Source organism: Colias eurytheme, chromosome 24 (assembly GCF_061535395.1).
Source record: "Colias eurytheme isolate Ceu_HAF_F1 chromosome 24, ilColEury1 Martin Lab GWU primary, whole genome shotgun sequence".
NCBI classification, from domain to species: domain Eukaryota; kingdom Metazoa; phylum Arthropoda; class Insecta; order Lepidoptera; family Pieridae; genus Colias; species Colias eurytheme.
Genome location: NC_143003.1, coordinates 420,816 through 440,446, shown reverse-complemented (window position 1 = coordinate 440,446; position 19,631 = coordinate 420,816). Strand labels below are relative to the sequence as shown.

The 19,631-nt window shown below is 34.5% G+C and overlaps 1 protein-coding gene across 1 annotated transcript in view; it reads right to left on the bottom strand.

The window, feature by feature from the left end:
• LOC149897838 (muscle calcium channel subunit alpha-1-like) overlaps nt 1–19,631 on the bottom strand; it is a 57,851-nt gene that overhangs the window by 20,803 nt on the left and 17,417 nt on the right. Inside the window, exons 2-19 of the mRNA XM_090115932.1 lie at nt 17,709–17,899; nt 17,171–17,276; nt 16,141–16,280; nt 15,090–15,196; nt 14,609–14,761; nt 9,937–10,130; nt 9,204–9,307; nt 8,550–8,722; nt 7,726–7,835; nt 6,923–7,038; nt 6,523–6,625; nt 5,682–5,833; nt 5,043–5,253; nt 4,491–4,611; nt 3,888–3,976; nt 3,358–3,458; nt 2,778–2,890; nt 1,928–2,078 (exon numbers count right to left, since the gene is read on the bottom strand). Coding sequence (XP_089972058.1) covers nt 1,928–2,078; nt 2,778–2,890; nt 3,358–3,458; nt 3,888–3,976; nt 4,491–4,611; nt 5,043–5,253; nt 5,682–5,833; nt 6,523–6,625; nt 6,923–7,038; nt 7,726–7,835; nt 8,550–8,722; nt 9,204–9,307; nt 9,937–10,130; nt 14,609–14,761; nt 15,090–15,196; nt 16,141–16,280; nt 17,171–17,276; nt 17,709–17,893 — 2,429 coding nt within the window. The 5' untranslated portion in view covers nt 17,894–17,899. The remainder of the gene's footprint in view (nt 1–1,927; nt 2,079–2,777; nt 2,891–3,357; nt 3,459–3,887; nt 3,977–4,490; nt 4,612–5,042; nt 5,254–5,681; nt 5,834–6,522; nt 6,626–6,922; nt 7,039–7,725; nt 7,836–8,549; nt 8,723–9,203; nt 9,308–9,936; nt 10,131–14,608; nt 14,762–15,089; nt 15,197–16,140; nt 16,281–17,170; nt 17,277–17,708; nt 17,900–19,631) is intronic.

Below are 19,631 nucleotides of genomic sequence, written 5' to 3'. Positions count from 1 at the left end.
AATATCTGTGTGAAAATCTCTGTGTGAAAATCTATGTGTGTAAATCTCTGTGTGAAAATCTATGTGTAAAAATCTATGTGTGAAAATGTCTGTGTGAAAATGTCTGTGTGAAAATGTCTGTGTGAAAATCTCTGTGTGAAAATGTCTGTGTGAAAATCTATGTGTGAAAATCACTGTGTGGAAACCTCTGTGTGAAAATCTCTGTGTAAAAATCTCTGTGTGAAAATCTCTGTGTGAAAATATCCGTGTGAAAATCTGTGTGAAAATCTCTGTGTGAAAATCTCTGTGTGAAAACCTCTGTGTGAAAATCTCTGTGTGAAAATCTCTGTGTGAAAATCTCCGTGTGAATATCTGTGTGAAAATCTCTGTGTGAAAATCTCTGTGTGAAAATGTCTGTGTGAAAATCTCCGTGTGAAAATGTCTGTGTGAAAATGTCTGTGTGAAAATGTCTTTGTGAAAATCTCTGTTTGAAAATCTCTGTGTGAAAATCTCTGTGTGAAAATCTCTGTGTGAAAATCTCCTTGTGAAAATGTCTGTGTGAGAATGTCTGTGTGAAAATGTCAGTGTGAAAATCTCTGTGTGAAAATCTCTGTGTGAAAATCTCTGTGTGAAAATATCTGTGTGAAAGTCGAGCGCAGTCGCGAGCGACAGGCAAAGATTTTCAATAAGTGACATTTGGCTTACAGTTGTGCGTAGCAGAGAGTTATGTTACGTGATGGTCATATTTTACTAAACTATATGCTTATTTATAATGTCCAAACTCAAGTAGGTATATGAATTCATTCAGAAGTATTGTGAAAGGCCATAAGCACAGATGTAACGCTATGAAATATCATGTAGCTGTAGGAACGCTTGCAATGATTTTTTTAAAGTATAGATACGTCACCCGGGCACGTTTTTTTACGTGATTTTATTTTTTTACGGGCCCTTGAAGTGGTGAACATAATGGGTAATTTTTTCTTTCTTGGCATTTAATTTTTTTTTTATTCCATTCGAAGATCTAACGATAGTAAATGTTACCATACTGAATATCTTTCAGTTTAGAAAACAAAAATAAAATCAGTCATCTAGCGCAACAATAAAATTGACGTCACCATGAGTGAAAATATCATCGTACTCGGCGATAGGTGAAAAATTGAAAAAAAAACGTCATAACTCCGAAAATACATTTTTGGGACACCCTGTATATGTATAACTCAAAGGTGACTGATATCAACGCACAGCCCAAACCACTGGACGTATCAGGCTGAAATTTGGTATGCATGTTAGGACGTAGGCATCCGCTAAGAAAGGATTTCCCGAAATTCTTGCGGGAACGGGGAAAAACGAGGATGCACGTACAAAGTCGTAGGCGGAAGCTAGTTTTCAATATATATCGCTAATATTACAATTTCTTGTTTTGAAGTGAAACTTCTTTAGGCGCGTTGTGAGTAAAATTTCAAGGTCACGTTGTGGCAATACCGTCCAGCATGGATAAGGCGACGATTTTGGTATCTTTGAATCTTGCCAAAGAAGTTTCACTTCTGACACGTGTGCTCGACGCACATGCTCTTTTTTTCTAATCATATTACTTATTATAAACTAGCTTTCCGCCCGCGGCTTCGCCCGCGTTTTCAAAAAAAACCCGCATAGCTCCCGTTCCCGTGGGATTTCCGGGATAAAACCTATCCTATGTGTTAATCCAAGTTACCCTCTATATGTATGCTAAATATTATTGCAATCGGTTTTGTAGTTTTTACGTGAAAGAGTAACAAACATCCATACATCCATACTTACAAACTTTCGCCTTTATAATAGTAGTAGGATTAGTAAAAAATCATACTACATATCTAACCTGTTTATAGATACTTCGATTTTTGGAAATTCTGAGCTTACTTCTCCAATTAAAAGAGAAAATTTTATAAATTGGTTTATTTCTCCGTCTTACCAATTATCCTTAGAAAATACAAAGAAACTGGTAGCTTCTGGGATAGGTTTTTCTTGAGTTTTTATTTCCACTTCGGACAATCTTCTGGGTCGAGCTGTGATGGTTGGCTGGCGTTTGGGAGGAGGCTGTGGTTCTTCTTTCTTTATGTCTCCTAAAATAAAATTAAATATAACATGTTAATATTGTGCTACCATTAACATACAGTAAAAAAATAATGGGTAACAAGTTTATTTTCGATAAATGCTTTATCACGCTTATTTTTTGTTTTAGAACAGTAACTACTGGCCTTCTTAGGCCCGATTTTTCAATCCTTAGTTAAAACTTATCCGTTCAATAAAGTATTACACGATAATATTAAAATGTCACCTGTAAACTTAACATTTTAATACAGGCAAGAAGAATACATTTTTGAAATGGTAGTTTTATACGTTATTCGACGAATTACGATGAAAAGTCAGTTTAAGTCAATAAGAAAAGTAAATCACCCTAGAATTGATACTATTTCGTTATGTGCAATAGTTACAATTATAAACATCATCGTGGTGATTCCTATATTCTTTACAATTCTTTATTTTTTAAATATTATAATGTATTTCGTCAAGAAACTTATATCTATTAAACTGGAGATTTCAGTATGAACATTAACTTGTAACAAGAAAATATGACCTTGAATGACGCCTGTATGTTTTTTTATCCCTTGCACACTTAACTAACTACCTAGGTGTGAAAGGGATAAAAAAAAACATACAGGCGTCATTCAACGTCATATTTTCTTGTTACAAGTTAATGTTCATACTGAAATCTCCAGTGTATTAGATATAAGCTTCTTGGTATTTCGTCATAATGTTACCATTTTGTTTCTTCTCAGCTGTCACTAAAACATCTTTAACGTCGTCATTTTGCTCTTCTTGCTCTAACTCAACCTCTTCTTCAGATCCTGTCTCTTCGTATTCATTTTCTGATCTATTAAAAAAAACGAAAGCTTTAATTAACATTTTAAGGTTAAAAAAGCTCTCAACCATAGCTTATAGAACGTGAATTATATTAATGTAGGTGATAAAAATAAAGAACCACATTTAAACTTTAAAAATACGTTAGTTACCTGGCAACTCGCTTATATTTCTTATACTTTTGGCTGCATGTAAAAAGTGCAATTAGATAAATTATCATCTTACGTATAAATTATAATCGAAATAAAATTATTGACGTGACAACGTCGTATAATTCGATAGAGCCGGCTGCACGCACGAAAAAACATGACTCATGCGGCGTTACCTCGCTCTGAGGCGTTCCATGTAAGGCTTGAAGTGCAAGCGAGAGCGCGGAACGAGCGACAAAGAAGCACAATCGGACGTTGTCACGTTCAACTATCGTCAGTAAACCGACTTTACAGACAACCAATTTAAACTCAAATATATTTAAAACCTCACCCTTCACTAGAATACCCTTCTTCATCATTCGCATATTCATCATCAGTTTCACCTCTCTCTTCATCTAGTTGTGGATTTCCTGCTTCAGGGTTATCTGCACCCTGGATAATATCATTAAATTATATTTTTTCTATATCTAGAGAATTATATAAGCACTAGCGGTCCGCCCCGGCTTCGCCCGTGGTACCTAAATGTTTAAACTATCCTATCTCTCAAGTTGGATCGAACTGCACATGGTGTGCGAATTTTATTATAATCGGTTTAGTGGTTGAGGAGTCGATTGAGGACAAACATTGTTACACAAGATTTATATTATGTTAAGATTATGTATTACTTTTATTATCTTTATATTTTTAAGAGACGGATTTAAGTAAAAAATTCTAATATTTTCAATAAGTTTTACTTATGTCAGTTTACATTTTTTTACTTACTGATACATCAACAATACAACAGGATGCTATTAAATTAAAATTATTTTCCTCACAATGAATACTAAAAATATTATTATCTATTCACTTCTTAATACTTACATCTTTTTCTTTAACGATTTCTTCATCCATATCTTCAGCGTCTCCCAAATTATCAACAGCAATAGCCAAGAACACGTTCAAAAGAATATCTGTTGTTTTTGTCTCAGGAATATTATTGTTATAAATTTCACAACAAATATATTTGTGTATGTGTTGTTGTGATCTTTCACTTTGTTTAACTGTCATAAGATGATTTTATTTTGGACTAGCGGTCCGCCCCGGCTTCGCCCGTGGTTTTTTTTACATAAAAACCATCCTTTACGTTTTCTCTACATAAAAACCATCCTCGTACTTCAAGGAATATAATAAAAAAAGAATTATCGAAATCGGTTCAGCTGTTCTCGAGTTATGCGCTTACCAACACATTTTGCGATTCATTTTTATATTTTTGGATATAACACATCAGTTACAGATTTTAATTATTATCTAAATGAATAATATATTTCATTTCTAAATAAAATGATCACTACCCTTCAGTTTGATAAATTACATGTACTTAGTTGTAATTTACAAATCATACCCAAAAATTACAACTTTGTAATTTCCAAGACCATTTTTACACCAAAAATAATTTTCCACTAATGTTATTTATTAAAAGGATACAGTTACCACAAATGAAGATAACAATAAAGTATATAGAAGCCAACATCCCGGGAGTCCCCACTCCACCGTACGCGTTGATACCGTGATACATTACTACGTTCCAGTCCTCGCCTGTTAGGATCTGATAATAATAAAATGAATAAATGAGATAATTGTAACAAGACGTTGTGCAAGAAGAAGTGCTTCAATTATACTAAGAGCAGTGGTAATTTATTTGTAGTAAATTAAATAACAGCTATATGCTGAAAGTTATATTGAATTAGGAGAAAAGTAAGACTAGAAAAGATTGTAATAGAAAATCACAGGACGATGATAAATGCAGGAAATACACAATAGACTAATATAATAGAGAATTGTAGATTTTAGTAACCTAGGAAAGGGACACAGGCAGAAATATAAAAGATAAAACCAGAAATAAACCTGAATGTAAGTGTAAGCAAGTAAGTACTAATAGAAGAAATTTTATTCAATGAAGCTATCAATAATAATAAACATCTTAAAAAGCATTTAAACCTATCACAAAATCAATCAAATTATAAAGCAAATAAATACCTGAAACATAGTCAACACAGCTTGCCAGAAAGAGTCGAAGTTATGTCTTTCCTTCTGTTCCTCTGGTTCATAATCAAATCTTCCGCCAAACACCTGCATCCCCAGTAACGCGAAGATCATGATGAAGAGGAACAAGAGTAAGAGAAGGGAGAAGATAGATTGGATAGAGTTGAGAAGAGATGCTACCAGGTTGGAGAGAGAGCGCCAGTACCTGCACAAAAAGTGGATTTTAATTTAATTGTAGTAGAAAACGTTAAGTTCTAAATATTAATGTTTCAATTATACTAAGAGATGTGGTAATACGATTATTTATGTTTTTCAAAGACCAAAGTAATTTATGGAGAAATTAAAGAATGTAGAATCTTATTTTACTTGCAATTAATTGAAATAAAGAGAATAATATCATAACAAAACATCAAATAGACGATTCACGAGTTATTATAATTTAAAGACCAAATTGGATAATTTTTATAAGTTGGATGGATATATAAATCTGGGATATGATTTAATGGCCAAGATTTATTCATAAGAGAAGTCGCGTTAAAAAATTACTTTGTACAAATGAATCTTACTGCAAATGCTATTTTCATAATTCTTATTATTTCTCTTATTTATACCATAGAGAAAAACAATACTCACTTGGTAACCTTAAACACCCGCAACAATCTAACACATCGCAACACAGATATACCGAGTTGCGGAATCGTTCCCGATATAGTGAGAGCCAGTTCCACAATCGAACACACCATCACGAAACAGTCGAAACGGTTGAACAGAGACACGAAGTAGCCCTGGAACAGAAAACAGGTGATGTTAATGTAGTAATGTAATGAAACTAGCTGCGCCCCGCGGTTTCACTCGCATTGCTCCGCTCCTGTTGGTCTAAAACAAGCGTGATGATATATAGCCTATAGCCTTCCTCGATAAATGGGCTATCTAACACCGAAATAATTTTTCTAATCGGACAAGTAACAATTTAATAAAGATATGAAGAAGTCCTGAGAGGTAATGCTGATAAATCTGGTGATTGAAATCCAGTGGATGATAAGAAAAGTGATGGTGATGTATCAGATAAAATAAAGAAAACGTTAACTGGGGATAATGATGATAATATGAAGAAGAAAAATAAAAATATCGCTTTAAATGACGATTACGATAACGCATAACATGTATTTTAAAATAAGCATAAAAAATTAAAAATGCATTTATTGTATTTGCAAGCAAAGCTAAGCTGAATTCCTTTTTTAATATGAGTTTGAGTGACATCCTTGAGAATAAAAAGACGTGTGTCACTCGGGGACTGCCGCAGTAAAGCTATTGCATGCTATGCCTTCAAGCCACACCTCCGCGCCCGTCGGAGTGGGGAGCGTGAGGTTTTTCGTTACTAAATTTCTGGATTCGGACCCCGCGCTCAAGGCCCGCGATAGAAGCTATGCAAAGTTATAAATTTTCATTTATCACTTAGTACTATTCAACTTACCTGAAAGCCTAAAGCATACATCTTTACCAGCATCTCCATCGTGAAGAGTACCACAAACAGGTAATTTGCGTAATTCTGAACATCATCCAACCATGGAGGCTGACTGAAATATAAGTAGTTAAAGAATTAAAGAGTTGAATGAAAGAGAAGAAAATAAATATTTATTAACTAAGAATAGGACATGAAACGCAAGATAACAAAACCAGTTTAGAGGAATTGCTTCAATTGATTATTTATATGCAATTAATGTAATTTCCTTATTGTTTTCCTCTTGCCTAATCTTTTTATGGCACGATGTAGCTTGGGAGGAGTGTGTGGGCTTAATTTTCATTTCAGTAATAATAGGCATACTTATTGTTTTAATACAGTTTCAGATATAATCAACGGTAAATATACTCACTTATGATGTTCAGTGGCCAACACAAGTGTGTTCAAGAACACAAGAACAATGATCGCCCAGTAGAAGGTCTGCGATTTTACCGCTTTACGACATGCTCTGCGCATGCGACGGTTTACCTGAAATTAGATGACATAAGAAATTAGAACTTCTTCGTGATATTAAGTCATGTCATTAAGCGCCGATTTTTCAATCCTTGGTTAAAATTTATCCATCCAATAAAGTCGTAGACAGAGAAACCAACTCTGTAACATTTTAAAATGTCACCTGTAAACTGTCAAATACGGACAATTAGAATATATTTTTGAAATGGTAGTCTAATACGTAATTCGATGAATAAGTTTTAACCAAGGATTGAAAAATCAGCCCTTAAAGAAAGAAAGTGAAGAGTAAACTACTGGACCAATGAGGCTGAAATTAGGTATGCAGATAGCGACTATGATGAAGGCGCTATGAAAGGATTTTGATAAATACCCCCCAGAGGATAAAAAGGGTTGAAAGCTTGTACCATGAAAATATATTTTCACCACGCGGGCGAAGCAATGAGCAACAGCTAGTTTAACAAGTTTCACTGGTTGGTCTAAAGTAGTTGGATATACTCAGGTATATCAAACTATTTTTGACCCAAGCTATCCAACTATTTTTGGCTAAAGATCAAATCTCGGGCTCTTTTATCTAGTAAACTTGATAATAACTTCCACATACTGATGAAGTAGATGTATTTAAAACATATCAATATTTTTACATCCGTGTCAGCAACACCAAATCTATACTACAATTTTGAAAACTTGTAAGTATTTACTTACTTTATCAAACCTTTTGCAATATATTTTACAAGATGTCGTCTGTTGTGCGTCACCGTTCGCATTTAGATTGTTCTGAGAGCCTTCATTATTTTTTCTTTCTTTCTTGTTCCCTGAAAAAGAATAATAATCAGCTTTTTAAATAATTGGTTATTAAGTAATATTTTATTTTTGGAATTTTACGATTTTGAGTCATTTCCAATGTCTTTTAGTAATTTACTTGACTTAAAATTCACCATACCATACCATTTGACTGGCCGGTTGGCTTGATTGGTAGTGACACTGCCTTCCATGCTGGAGGTCGTGGGTTCGATTCTCACTCAGAGTAAATATTTGTGTAATAAACATAGATATTTGCTCTGTGTCTGGATTTTAATTATCTATATAAGTATTTATTTCAATTTATATATTATGTATGGTTTCCATAACGCAAGCGAAAGCTTAGTATGGGATCAGATCGTGCCGTCTGTGAAAATTGTCCCGAAATATTTATTTTATTCATTTATTTATATAACTACTAGCGGTCCGCCCCGGCTTCGCCCGTGGTACATATGAAAAATAGATGTTGGCCGATTCTCAGACTTACCCGATATGCACAGAAAATTTCATGAGAATCGGTCCACCCGTTTCGGAGGAGTATGCAGTCTAACATTGTGACACGAGAATTTTATATATAAGAAGAAAGATATAAATAAATGAATAAAATAAAATATAGATAATTGTTTTCTAAATTGTGAATTAATTCCGAAGGCATTCACCATAACATCGGCGATATAATTTTCTAAATTCTGAATTTATTGCCAAGTAAATAGTTCCTATTCCCATACCCTGTTCATCCTGTTCCTGCTCCCTCTGTCCCTGGTCGTTCTCCAGGTCGAGTTCCTCCGCGACTGTGATCCAGTTGAGGTAGCCCTTCAGGTCCTCTTCGAACTGCTGCCGCTCCCGGGACTTCTGGAAGTCTCCCCGGTTCTTCGCTTTCTCACGCTCTTTCGAGAATTCTCTAGAATTATCAGATTTGCTTCAGGGTGTATGAAAATAATTGTCGTGGTGAGGTAAGATAAAAAAAAAGACGGGATGCACTCCGGGAGTGCCGGCAGAAGTGAAAACTTGATAATTAACGTTGAGTATGTTTGATATCCATCCGTCTTACGCTTTTTCGATCAGGTCACGTGTCCTGACGCGAGTTTAAGATTTTATACCCAACGCCGCTAAAGAAGTTTTCACTTCAAAAATAAATATATATATAAGTGTATTCAATACCTTGTATTACAGAAACTATTAACAATATAGATTGCTCTATATTATAGTAAGTTTAATTTTCATCATGATAAGAGTTGGACACAGACAGATTTTTACATTTAATTGTTTATTTTTTTTGCGTCTGATATCGAAATAAATGATATAGCTGTTATTCCTTCTAAAATTCCTATATGATTATCATTATTTTGGTATCCATTTACTACATTTTTCATTCTACTCACCCAGACAACACACCGAGAATCAGATTCATGACGAAAAAGTTGCCAAAAATGACCAGAGTCACGAAATATATCCAGACCCAAGTGTTGCCTTTCACATCTGCTATCTGTAAGTAACCAATATTTAAAAATTTAAATTACATTTTATTAAACGAAAGTTTATTAAATATAAAACAATTATATGAAAACAATGGCTATTATATTTTCAACAAGAAGATGTTTCTTATTTCAATAAAAGAAAACAAATAAGTAACTATAAAAAAGGTTATTTGAAAACAATATCTAACGAAAGTTCGGAAGGTCACCACAATAGACAAGTGCACAATTTTAATAAATTGTTTTCTAATATAAACTTAAATAAAAAAGCGTATATGGAGCTCACGTGTCAGAAGTGAAACTTCTTTGTTTTCTGTACAAGATTCAAAGATATCAAAATCGTCGCCTTACTCCATGACTTGACGCTATTGCCATGCCGCGACCTTGAAATTTTACTCTCAACGCGCCTAAGGGCCGATTTTTCAATGCTTGGATAAAACTTATTCGTCGAATAATGTATAAAACTACCATTTTAAAAACGTATTCTAATTGCCCGTATTTGACAGTTTACGTGACATTTTAATATTATCGTGTAATACTTTATTGGACGGATAAGTTATATCCAAGCATTGAAAAATCGGCCCTAAAGAAGTTTCACTTAAAAAAGTACAACAATCAAGATTTCACATCATATACTCACAGCATACATAATATCAGTCCACCCTTCCAACGTGATGCACTGGAACACGGTCAACATAGAGTACCCGATATTATCAAAGTTGGTGATCCCAAAGTTGATCCCCTCCCAGTATCCCTTGCAGACCTCCCCCTCGTTGCAGTGGTTGCCCACTTCAGCGTCCCGGGAACAGGGGGTGGGATCGTCTACCATTTTACCTGGATAAATTTTTTTTTTCCTTTTTAAAGTGAAACTTTTATTACATCGCGATCGTCTCAAACTTTTTGGTCTGTGTAGAGCATGTCGCGTGACGGTCGGCTGCCGAGTAGGTATAAAGCAGTGTTCGGAACCGCACAATACCTAATTATCGTACAAATACGGTAATTTTGTGCCTAAGTTACACTTTTACCGTGGTTTCATAGAACCACACAACATTTTTTAGCACCAAAACAAAAATTCAGTACAGAAAAAAAATTAACGGGTAAAATACTGAATTAAACATGATAACGGTCTCCACTTCAGTAAAAGTTACAGTGAAAATTTTTCTATTAGCATTTTTTTTTCTGTAACCTAAGGTAAGGCCGTTCAATAATATGTACAGGTTATATATATGTATATAACAACAAATTATGTAAAGCACAATCGACATTATTCCACAGTCACAGCTGGCCTGCAAGTAGTTCCTCAGATTAACGCGTTCAAACAAACAAACATTTAGTATTATTACTGGCTTTCCACCCGTGGCTTCAATACAAAAAAATAAATTCCCATGAAATGTTTCATTACAGTAGAGTAGCCAATATCATTCTCTAGCCTTCTAACTATCTCAAGACACAAAAATCATATAATATCGCTCCGTTTCGTAGTGAAAGATAGACAAACACACTTTCACTATTTCTTGGCAACTACATTATTTAACACTAACGATTACATTTTATAACTCAACCAAATTAAGCTGTTCCGTTTTTATTATATCACTAGCGGTCCGCCCCGGCTTCGCCCGTGGTACATATTTCGCAATAAAAGGTAGCCTATGTTCTTTCTCACGGTCTAAAGATTGTCTGTGCCAAATTTCATTAAAATCGGTTAAGAGGTTTATGCGTGAAAACAATTATTACATAATTACAAACTTTTCCTCTTTATAATATTAGTATAGATTAGTATATAGCATGTCATAATAAACGTTTCTTTATCTAAATGTTAACACAGTTACAGATAAATCTAACGTTAGTAAATAATTGCGTTTTGGCCACAATCAATCACGCCCACGCTTCCTTTTGCAATCTTCTAAATACGTGATCATTGTAAACAATTTATAAGAAATTCGTGTTTTTTGGTACTATCACAGCTAAAGATGATGATGATCGCCGATATCCATCACTTATTTATTTATTTATTTATTTATTTTATTTGCATACAATTCGGATATCGCAGATCCATATTTTGTTAGTAAAATAAAAAAAAAAAAACCTAAGTATTAGTGTTAATAATTATATCTAAAAAACTAAAAACTAAGTCCTAATAACTAATAACTAAGTCCACCATAGGACACTCTACGCATAGACAAGTCGCTTTGATGCAACAAGTGTACGCACAAAGTGTCCCATGATGGGCGCACTTACATCCTCCGCGATGGTCCTTATTATACTGTTGGAACTGCCCCGCACTCTCCTTAAAAGAGAAGCTGTTTGTTTGCGAATGACGGCCCAGAAATCCGATGTGTGTGCTTGAGCAAACATCCCGGAGGCGCTGCAGAAGCGTGGCAGTTTCAACAGCATTCGGAAGGCATTGTTATACAGGACACGAAGAGTATTTAGCGATCGATCCGCATAGCTGGCCCATAGACTGCTCGTGTAGAGATTCTGACAGAACGCCTTAAAAAGCATTATTTTTACGTCCTTACTACAACGAGCAAATCTACGAGCCAACATATTGGCTCTAACCGCCAACGCTCGTCGCTCCCGCTCAATGTCCACATTGTCTCGGAGGTCATCGGTAAGCATATGCCCAAGGTATTTAAATTGTTTAACTCTTTCAATATCTACACCATTAAGAGCTATGGTGGAAGTACATTTAGGATACTTACCGGTGTCCCCAAAAACAACATATTTACATTTATTTACATTGTATTTCAGACCATGTGCCTCAACGTATTTCTCACAAACCTTTAATAATTCCGACACAGCAGACGCAGTCGGAGCCAGCAACACCATATCATCGGCATAACTGATATTATTAACGCAGACACCTCCAATGCTGCAACCGACATGCGTACTGTTGAGCCCGACAATAAGGTCATTGATATACAAATTAAATAGCTTGGGAGACGAAAGTCCGCCTTGCCTAACACCACACTCAAGCCCATACACTTCGGAGTATGAGTTAGACCATCTAACAACATTTTGTTGGTTAGCATACCAGAATTTAAATATATTTAAAATGCCTACCGGTATACCCTTGTCCCTCAACTTCCCCCACAAGACGTCATACGACACAAGATCAAATGCCCTGGATAAGTCGAGGAAACAAGCATACACAGGAGTCCTACGCTTGTTGTAGTATTGAACAGTGTGCTTTAGACTCAAAATAGCGCTTTCAGTGGAGAGTCCGGGTCTAAAGCCGAACTGAGCGTCATGGAGGTTTAAAAAGCCATTAAGACTAGCATCAAGCACACTGTCCAGCACCTTGGCTAGAATCGTTGCGAGCGATATGGGGCGATAATTTCCCTTATCGGAGATGTCACCCGTCTTATTTTTAATCACAGGCACGACTACAGTTTTCATGAGAGCCGCGGGAAGATAGGCGTGGCTAATACATAAGGTGTAGAACATGGAAAGTATTCTCGGCAAATGACACCCCCCATACTTTAAATGTTCAACACTGAGCCCGTCATGTCCCGGAGATTTACCTCTACTCATGTTCTTTATGATAGATGCAACCTGCTTAGAAGAGACATGAAGCAGAAGCTCATCCCCACCCCTGCCGGGCTCCTCGTAAACCGCGGCTGAGGGCCCCAAAGGTGACCGCACTTTAAAGTGTTCTCTAAACATATTTGCTATATCTTCAGGTTGATTACGCCCCTCTACACTCACCGGCAAACTTGGCTTAATATCAAGTTTAGAAGTGGACTTCCAAAATTGAACAAAATTTTTTGAAGCCTGCTGTTCAGCTATAATGTCCATTTTAATTTGGTCTTGGTTATTCTGACACCATTTAAGTCGACTTTTAAAAATTTTTCGAGTAAAAGACATTTGATTATAAACAGGGCCAGAATTCGGACGCTGATGAGATACCCACAACTTGAAACTAAGTTTCGCCTCCCGGTGAGCTTCTCTCACATACCTATTCCACCCACATAATTTATTTCGTCTATCTTTTTTAGGGTGCCTTGCCTCGCAAGACAATACCGCCGCATCAGATAGACTCTGTACAATTTTACTATAGAGTCGATCTAAAACAATTCTATGCTCAGCCAAGGAACACGACCCTCCACTGCAACTGAACAGCTCTTGGGGGAGATCAATTTCTTTTAAACGGTCGTCACATATCTCGCGATAACTATCAATTTGAGAATCACTTCTTTCACCCCAGATAACCGAACTCCGATTCATGTCGCGGGTCATGTGCCGTGACCTCACAGCACCTAAGTCACATTTAATAAATAAAGGCAAATGGTCTGACATATACACACCCTCGTCTATTCCTACGCTAACAATTGTATGCCAGGCAGACTGAGATACAACGCAATGATCCAACCACCGCCTACATCCGTGAGCCTCGCTGATGAATGTGTAGTTACTCGCAGACTCCCCTAATTTAATCACATCAGCACATATGAAGGACTGATCCGTGCAGAAATTAATCAACTCTTTATAAAAGAGTTCCTGGGGGTGGGCGTTAAAATCTCCTAGAATAAATACACATTCAACATCGCTACTCACTACGACTGCATTTATTTCACTAAGGACTTCTGTAAAACTTAACATGACATTAATAACATCAATTTAAAATAGAAAAACTTTGTTTTGTGGAAAAAAGAAGAAATTTCCATTGATGTTTAAAAAAAAATCATTTTGTTTAATATCTACAGAGAAACTTTAGACATAATTTAGGAGTAAACGTTCTGCTATTTCAATGCTATTCTCTAGTAATCTAGTAATACCTTCCAAATCCAACTATAGATACAGAGCTTGCCAAAGAATTATACATATTGGGTACATATTGGGTACAATACATAATGCGAACTAAAGCTAGTTAAATAACAAATCCATTCTAATATTATAAATGCGAAAGTAACTCTGTCTGTCTGTCTGTTACTCAATCACGCCTTAACTACTGAACCAATTTGCATGAAATTTGGTATGGAGATATTTTGATACCCGAGAAAGGACATAGGCTACCTTTTATTGCGAAATATGTACGATGCGATGTATGTATATACACGGGCGAAGCCGGGGCTGACCTCTAGTAATAAATATATTTTGCATTTATTAACTAATTTATTTAGAAAACAAAAATCTTTCAGAATTTACAATAACAACGGCGCCGTTTCATCAAGAGCCTAGGCTATACATGAAACGCCTGAATTAATTGGTTCCCTGCTTCATAATAAACCGTATACATAATTGGCAAGAAAGAAAAGAATGCTTATAATAATAAAAGTATCGGAGATAGGAAAATAATATTTTTTTCATACCTGTCTGATTATCAAAGCAAGTATCATGAAGGGCTCCAGCAAATAATTCCAGACCAATGATAGCATAAATGATAATCACAAAAAGCACCAAAAATGCTATGTGGAATAACGGCACCATCGCTTTTAGAATCGAGTTGAGAACTATCTGAAGACCTGGAAAGTTTAAGAACAGAAATATTAAAATGTGACTAAATTATAATGGAGATAAAAAGTAGATTTTAGAGTTTTAGGGCAAAGAAATAAGAGTACAAGAAGTCGTTTCTTATAATTCGTGATAACAAAGACTACAGAAGTAAAACATGTAAATTAAGTGATTGCAGATTCCTGCAAAGCTTTTAAAAATAAGATATTGTAGGTTAAGACTTAGAATTTCAATAAACTCAAAAATAAATCGTTATAACTAGGTTATCCGAGGAATAGTTAATACAAAAGGTAATGTTAGTGATTATTTTTAAAATATCTTCTTCATATTTTAACTTACTTGGCACTCCAGATACTAGACGTAAAGGCCGTAACACTCTAAATGCTCTCAAAGCTTTAACATCAAACAGGTCTTTTGAAATATATTGCAATATCTGACTTGCTATTCTGTAAAAGAAAAATATTGACGATTATAAATTAATTTATTTGTCCAGTTATTTTGGGCAAGATAAAGACATAGTTTTCAATTGAATTGTGGATGTAGGATCAATTATTATTAATTTCTACAGAGTCACTGCGTAAAATTGGGCGTATAATTATTTATATAGTTTTTAACTGATTTCACAATATATTATATAATGCCCTATATAAAATTTAACCATTTTTGAAATATTCGAAGTTAATTGTTATTCATTAAAAGTAACCGATTTCTCAAGATGATAGAAGATGGTATGAATTGAATGGTTTTACAAATGTAGCGAACTTTCGATTTACACCTACAATATTGGCTAAGATCATACGCCTATTACTAATGAGAGCTAATAAATCGTTGAATTTACTGTTTCTATTTTCACCAAACGAATATAAGAAGCAATCACTATGAATTTGGAATTACAGAACACGTGTACTCAAATCGATTCATCCATTTGGAAGTTAACATCAAAAATTTTAATTTTGGGAAATTAATTCTCCTTAAGTTACGTTCATTTAGTAATAACTATATTTAGTAACTAGCTTCCGCCCACGACTTTGTACGTGCATCCCCGTTTTTCCCCGTTCCCGCAAGAATTTCGGGAAATTCTTTCTGAGCGGATGCCTACGTCCTAACATCTACCTGCATGTCAAATTTCAGCCCGATACGTCCAGTGGTTTGGGCTGTGCGTTGATAGATCACTATATCAGTCACCTTTGAGTTTTATATATATAGATAACTTATGTTCATTTAATTAATGCCTTTCAATAGAACTTTCAACACTTTCAATAGCATTAATTAAATGAACATAATAAGTAAAAGTAAACACGAATTATTAATTTTAATATACGTTTGACCAATAGATAAGTTGAAAGTATACCAACACTCTTCTTTTTCTAGAATGGCAAATGATACTCACCCAATAGTAACGATGGTAAAATCGAGACTGTTCCACGCATTCCTTAGATATGCTCCAGGATGAAATAAGAAGCCGTAAGCTATAATTTTCATCACACACTCTCCAGTGAAGATTGCCATGAATATCCATTCTACTTTTTCCTAAAAATAATAGCTTATCAATCATACTATAACTTACATTTATTGTTAAACCATATTTTTAACTGAATAGAAATTCTTAAAATGACTCTAATTTTTAATGGTGTCCTCTGCAAATCGAGAATCCAATTTGCTTGGACTGTAATAATATATAAATGAGTGGATATTATCGAATTTATATCTAAGTAAATGTTTTATTATTTCCTAATTACAAAATATTGTAATATTTTTTCTTAACTGGTACTAATAAATCTATTTTCTCTCTTTCTAATATGAAAACAACATAGATTTCTTAAATTATTTGTAAAAGTAACTACTTGGGATTTCATCTTTTCATTTTTTACATCCATACTTCTTAAATACAACAAGATTCGTCTTTCTCAATAAAGCATTTCTTTTACAATTTAGAAAAATCGACAGTAATTTATGGACGAGACATTGATATTCTTCCAGGAAAATAATTAACATAATTTATGGATCTAGGCAAAAGGCGCTATGTGTTCTTGAGATAATAGTTGGAGCACCGATAGCTTATTAAAATGTAATGAAGGTATGACCCAGGATTCGAACCAGTGCACATTATAGTGATTTTTTTTAATTAGGTACTCTGATGCTCAATTATTTCATGTAAACTGTAAAGGAACACCCCACGCTATTATCTATCAAGAGTTTAGTATTACACCCTGATCAGTTTATTTCAAAATATAGTAACACACATTTGCAATCAATTTCAAAGTATTGAAAACTTCTAAAGAATATAAAAGTTTCAAAAATCAATAAATGCATTGAATTATTCATATCTAATTCTTAGAATTATTGTCCAAATAATAAACCTTAGCATTTCACTCAAACAAAAGACAATAAACTAAAATTATTTGAAGACGTATACTTACTAAAATCTGATTAGTATTATTCGTATCCCCGGACGGATAGGGTGTGAACACAGCTAATGCTATACAATTTGCGAATATAGTCGTCAATATCATGTATTCGAAGGGTCTGGAAGGTACCTTAGGAAAATTATTGTTTGTTTATCAATATTTTGCGTAGATATAAGATTGCCCGCTCATATTGAGGAATCAAACTATGATTACCAATTTGATTTAAAATTTCAAAAAAAGAACCATATTTCTGAAAAACAGATACAAGTTTTTAAATTCTGAACAACGCAAATACAATAATATAAAAAAACCAGCAATGTAGAAATTAAAAAGTCGGGTGAGCACTTTGTACGAGCTATCTGTATCTATTCTATATTTTACATATTCATCAACTTTACAAAACACATTGTTAAACTGAATGATATTTTATCTATATTCTATAAAGCTTGTTAAACATTATCTCCTTTAAGTATTTATTTGCGAAGCTTAATCAATCTAAAAAGGAACTGAATTGAACAATTTCTTAAATAAATTATCTTAAAAAGGATACTTCCACTCCACAATGTCATAGCACAGCTTTCTCAACGGGTTCTTCAAGCCAAGGCACAGGAGGCTCCTCTTCGGCTTCTCAGGTTGTGGCTTTCCCCTCGCCCTTGCTTGTTTCTTCGGCTGCACCACCACAGGCTGCCCTGTGTCGTCACCTTCTGGGGTGGTGGGTTGCGCTTGGTCCGCCATTACCACCTGTTGTGATATGTTATTTAAATATACTTGACGATGTTTTTACAAAACTGTTATGTGTCAACCATAGAAATCTAAATAACAAGGGACGCGGTTGTTGTAATTTTATTTAAAGTAAATAAAAGTTGAGCTAGTGAATTACGTGTTTTATTTTAATATCTGTAATTATACAATTCATTATATTATTACTAGCTTTCCGCCCGCGGCTTCGCCCGCATTTTCAAAGATAAACCCGCATAGTTCCCGTTCCCGTGGGATTTCCGGGATAAAACCTATCCTATGTGTTAATCCAAGTTACCCTCTATATGTGTGCTAAAATTCATTGTAATCGGTTCAGTAGTTTTTGCGTGAAAGAGTAACAAACATCCATACAAACTTTCACATTTATAATATTACTAGTGGTCCGCCCCGGCTTCGCCCGTGGTACCTACATGTTTAAACTATCCTATCTCTCAAGTTGGATCGAACTGCACATGGTGTGCGAATTTTATTATAATCGGTTAAGTGGTTTAGGAGTCCATTGAGGACAAACATTGTGACACGAGATTTATAACTAGCGAATTATTTATTGCAATGTGATAGATAGGCTACTTTTCGTCAATATTTTCCTACGTAATTATGTAATGAAACTTATTTTAATATTAAATGCTGTTTTAAAGTAGATATTATCATTTTAATTATGATAAAGGGTAATAATTTTTCCTGTCAACATTATACTAGGTGTGGAACGCACTGTAAATGTGTCGCGAACTCACAAAAGAGGTCATAGAAGCAGTAAATTTTTTTACATAATATTATGTGTATAGTTATAAGTACAGAAAACGTAATTTCTATACATTGAATAAAACCTATAATGCCCCTACGGATCTTCAAACAAATAAAACAAGCGAAAAGAAAATCATTTTGAATATTTTTCTGTCTGTCGGATGTCTGTCTTTCATGCAAAAAATACGGGACGGATTTTGATGAAATTTTCTTTTTTTAGTCACAGTATAACACACGCGCGAATAAAGTCGCGGGCACAGCTAGATTCCTCTTTCTTATAGACAGTTACCAAATGACGCATCACCTTATACAAAAAAAGAGGCATAAAACAAAAATATTTCCAAAAGCAACGCTCATGACGCGTTATGACGTCACAAAGTTTACGACTTTCGTCTCTCGTAAATCTATTACAAAATAATACGAACAAACAACTTTTATTTCTATTTTATTAACTCGCTTGCTGATTTGGAACGTTGAAGTACTTTTAAATTGAATCTCTCAATTGAATTTGAATGAATCTGGGTTGTCCGAATTAAAATCAAATAATAATCAATTCGAATAAATAAATGCAAAGCTCTGCTATCTATTCATGTGAGTGTTCAGTCAGCTGTTCTCTTAATTGCCCCTGCTGGACACAATAATTCGGTTTAAAGAACTTTATTTATCTCATAAAATAAACAAGAACAATACAATGATCTTTTACACATATGAGAAATTACAATTTTGCAGTTAGTATAACACAATCAGCTATCGAAATTAGTTAAGTATTATTATTATAAGTAATTAATGGTGCAATTTCAATATTGCCCCTAAGGCAGGTCATTCGCCGGTTTTAGGTTACCCTTTGCATCGTTATTTACGGTAAATTTGCAGTCACTGGTATTACTAACAATAAATGCATTCACACTGAGGTTTTGTATTTCAGTTAATGCAAGTGAAAATGTTGCCAATGATTCTGTTACAGTTTTCA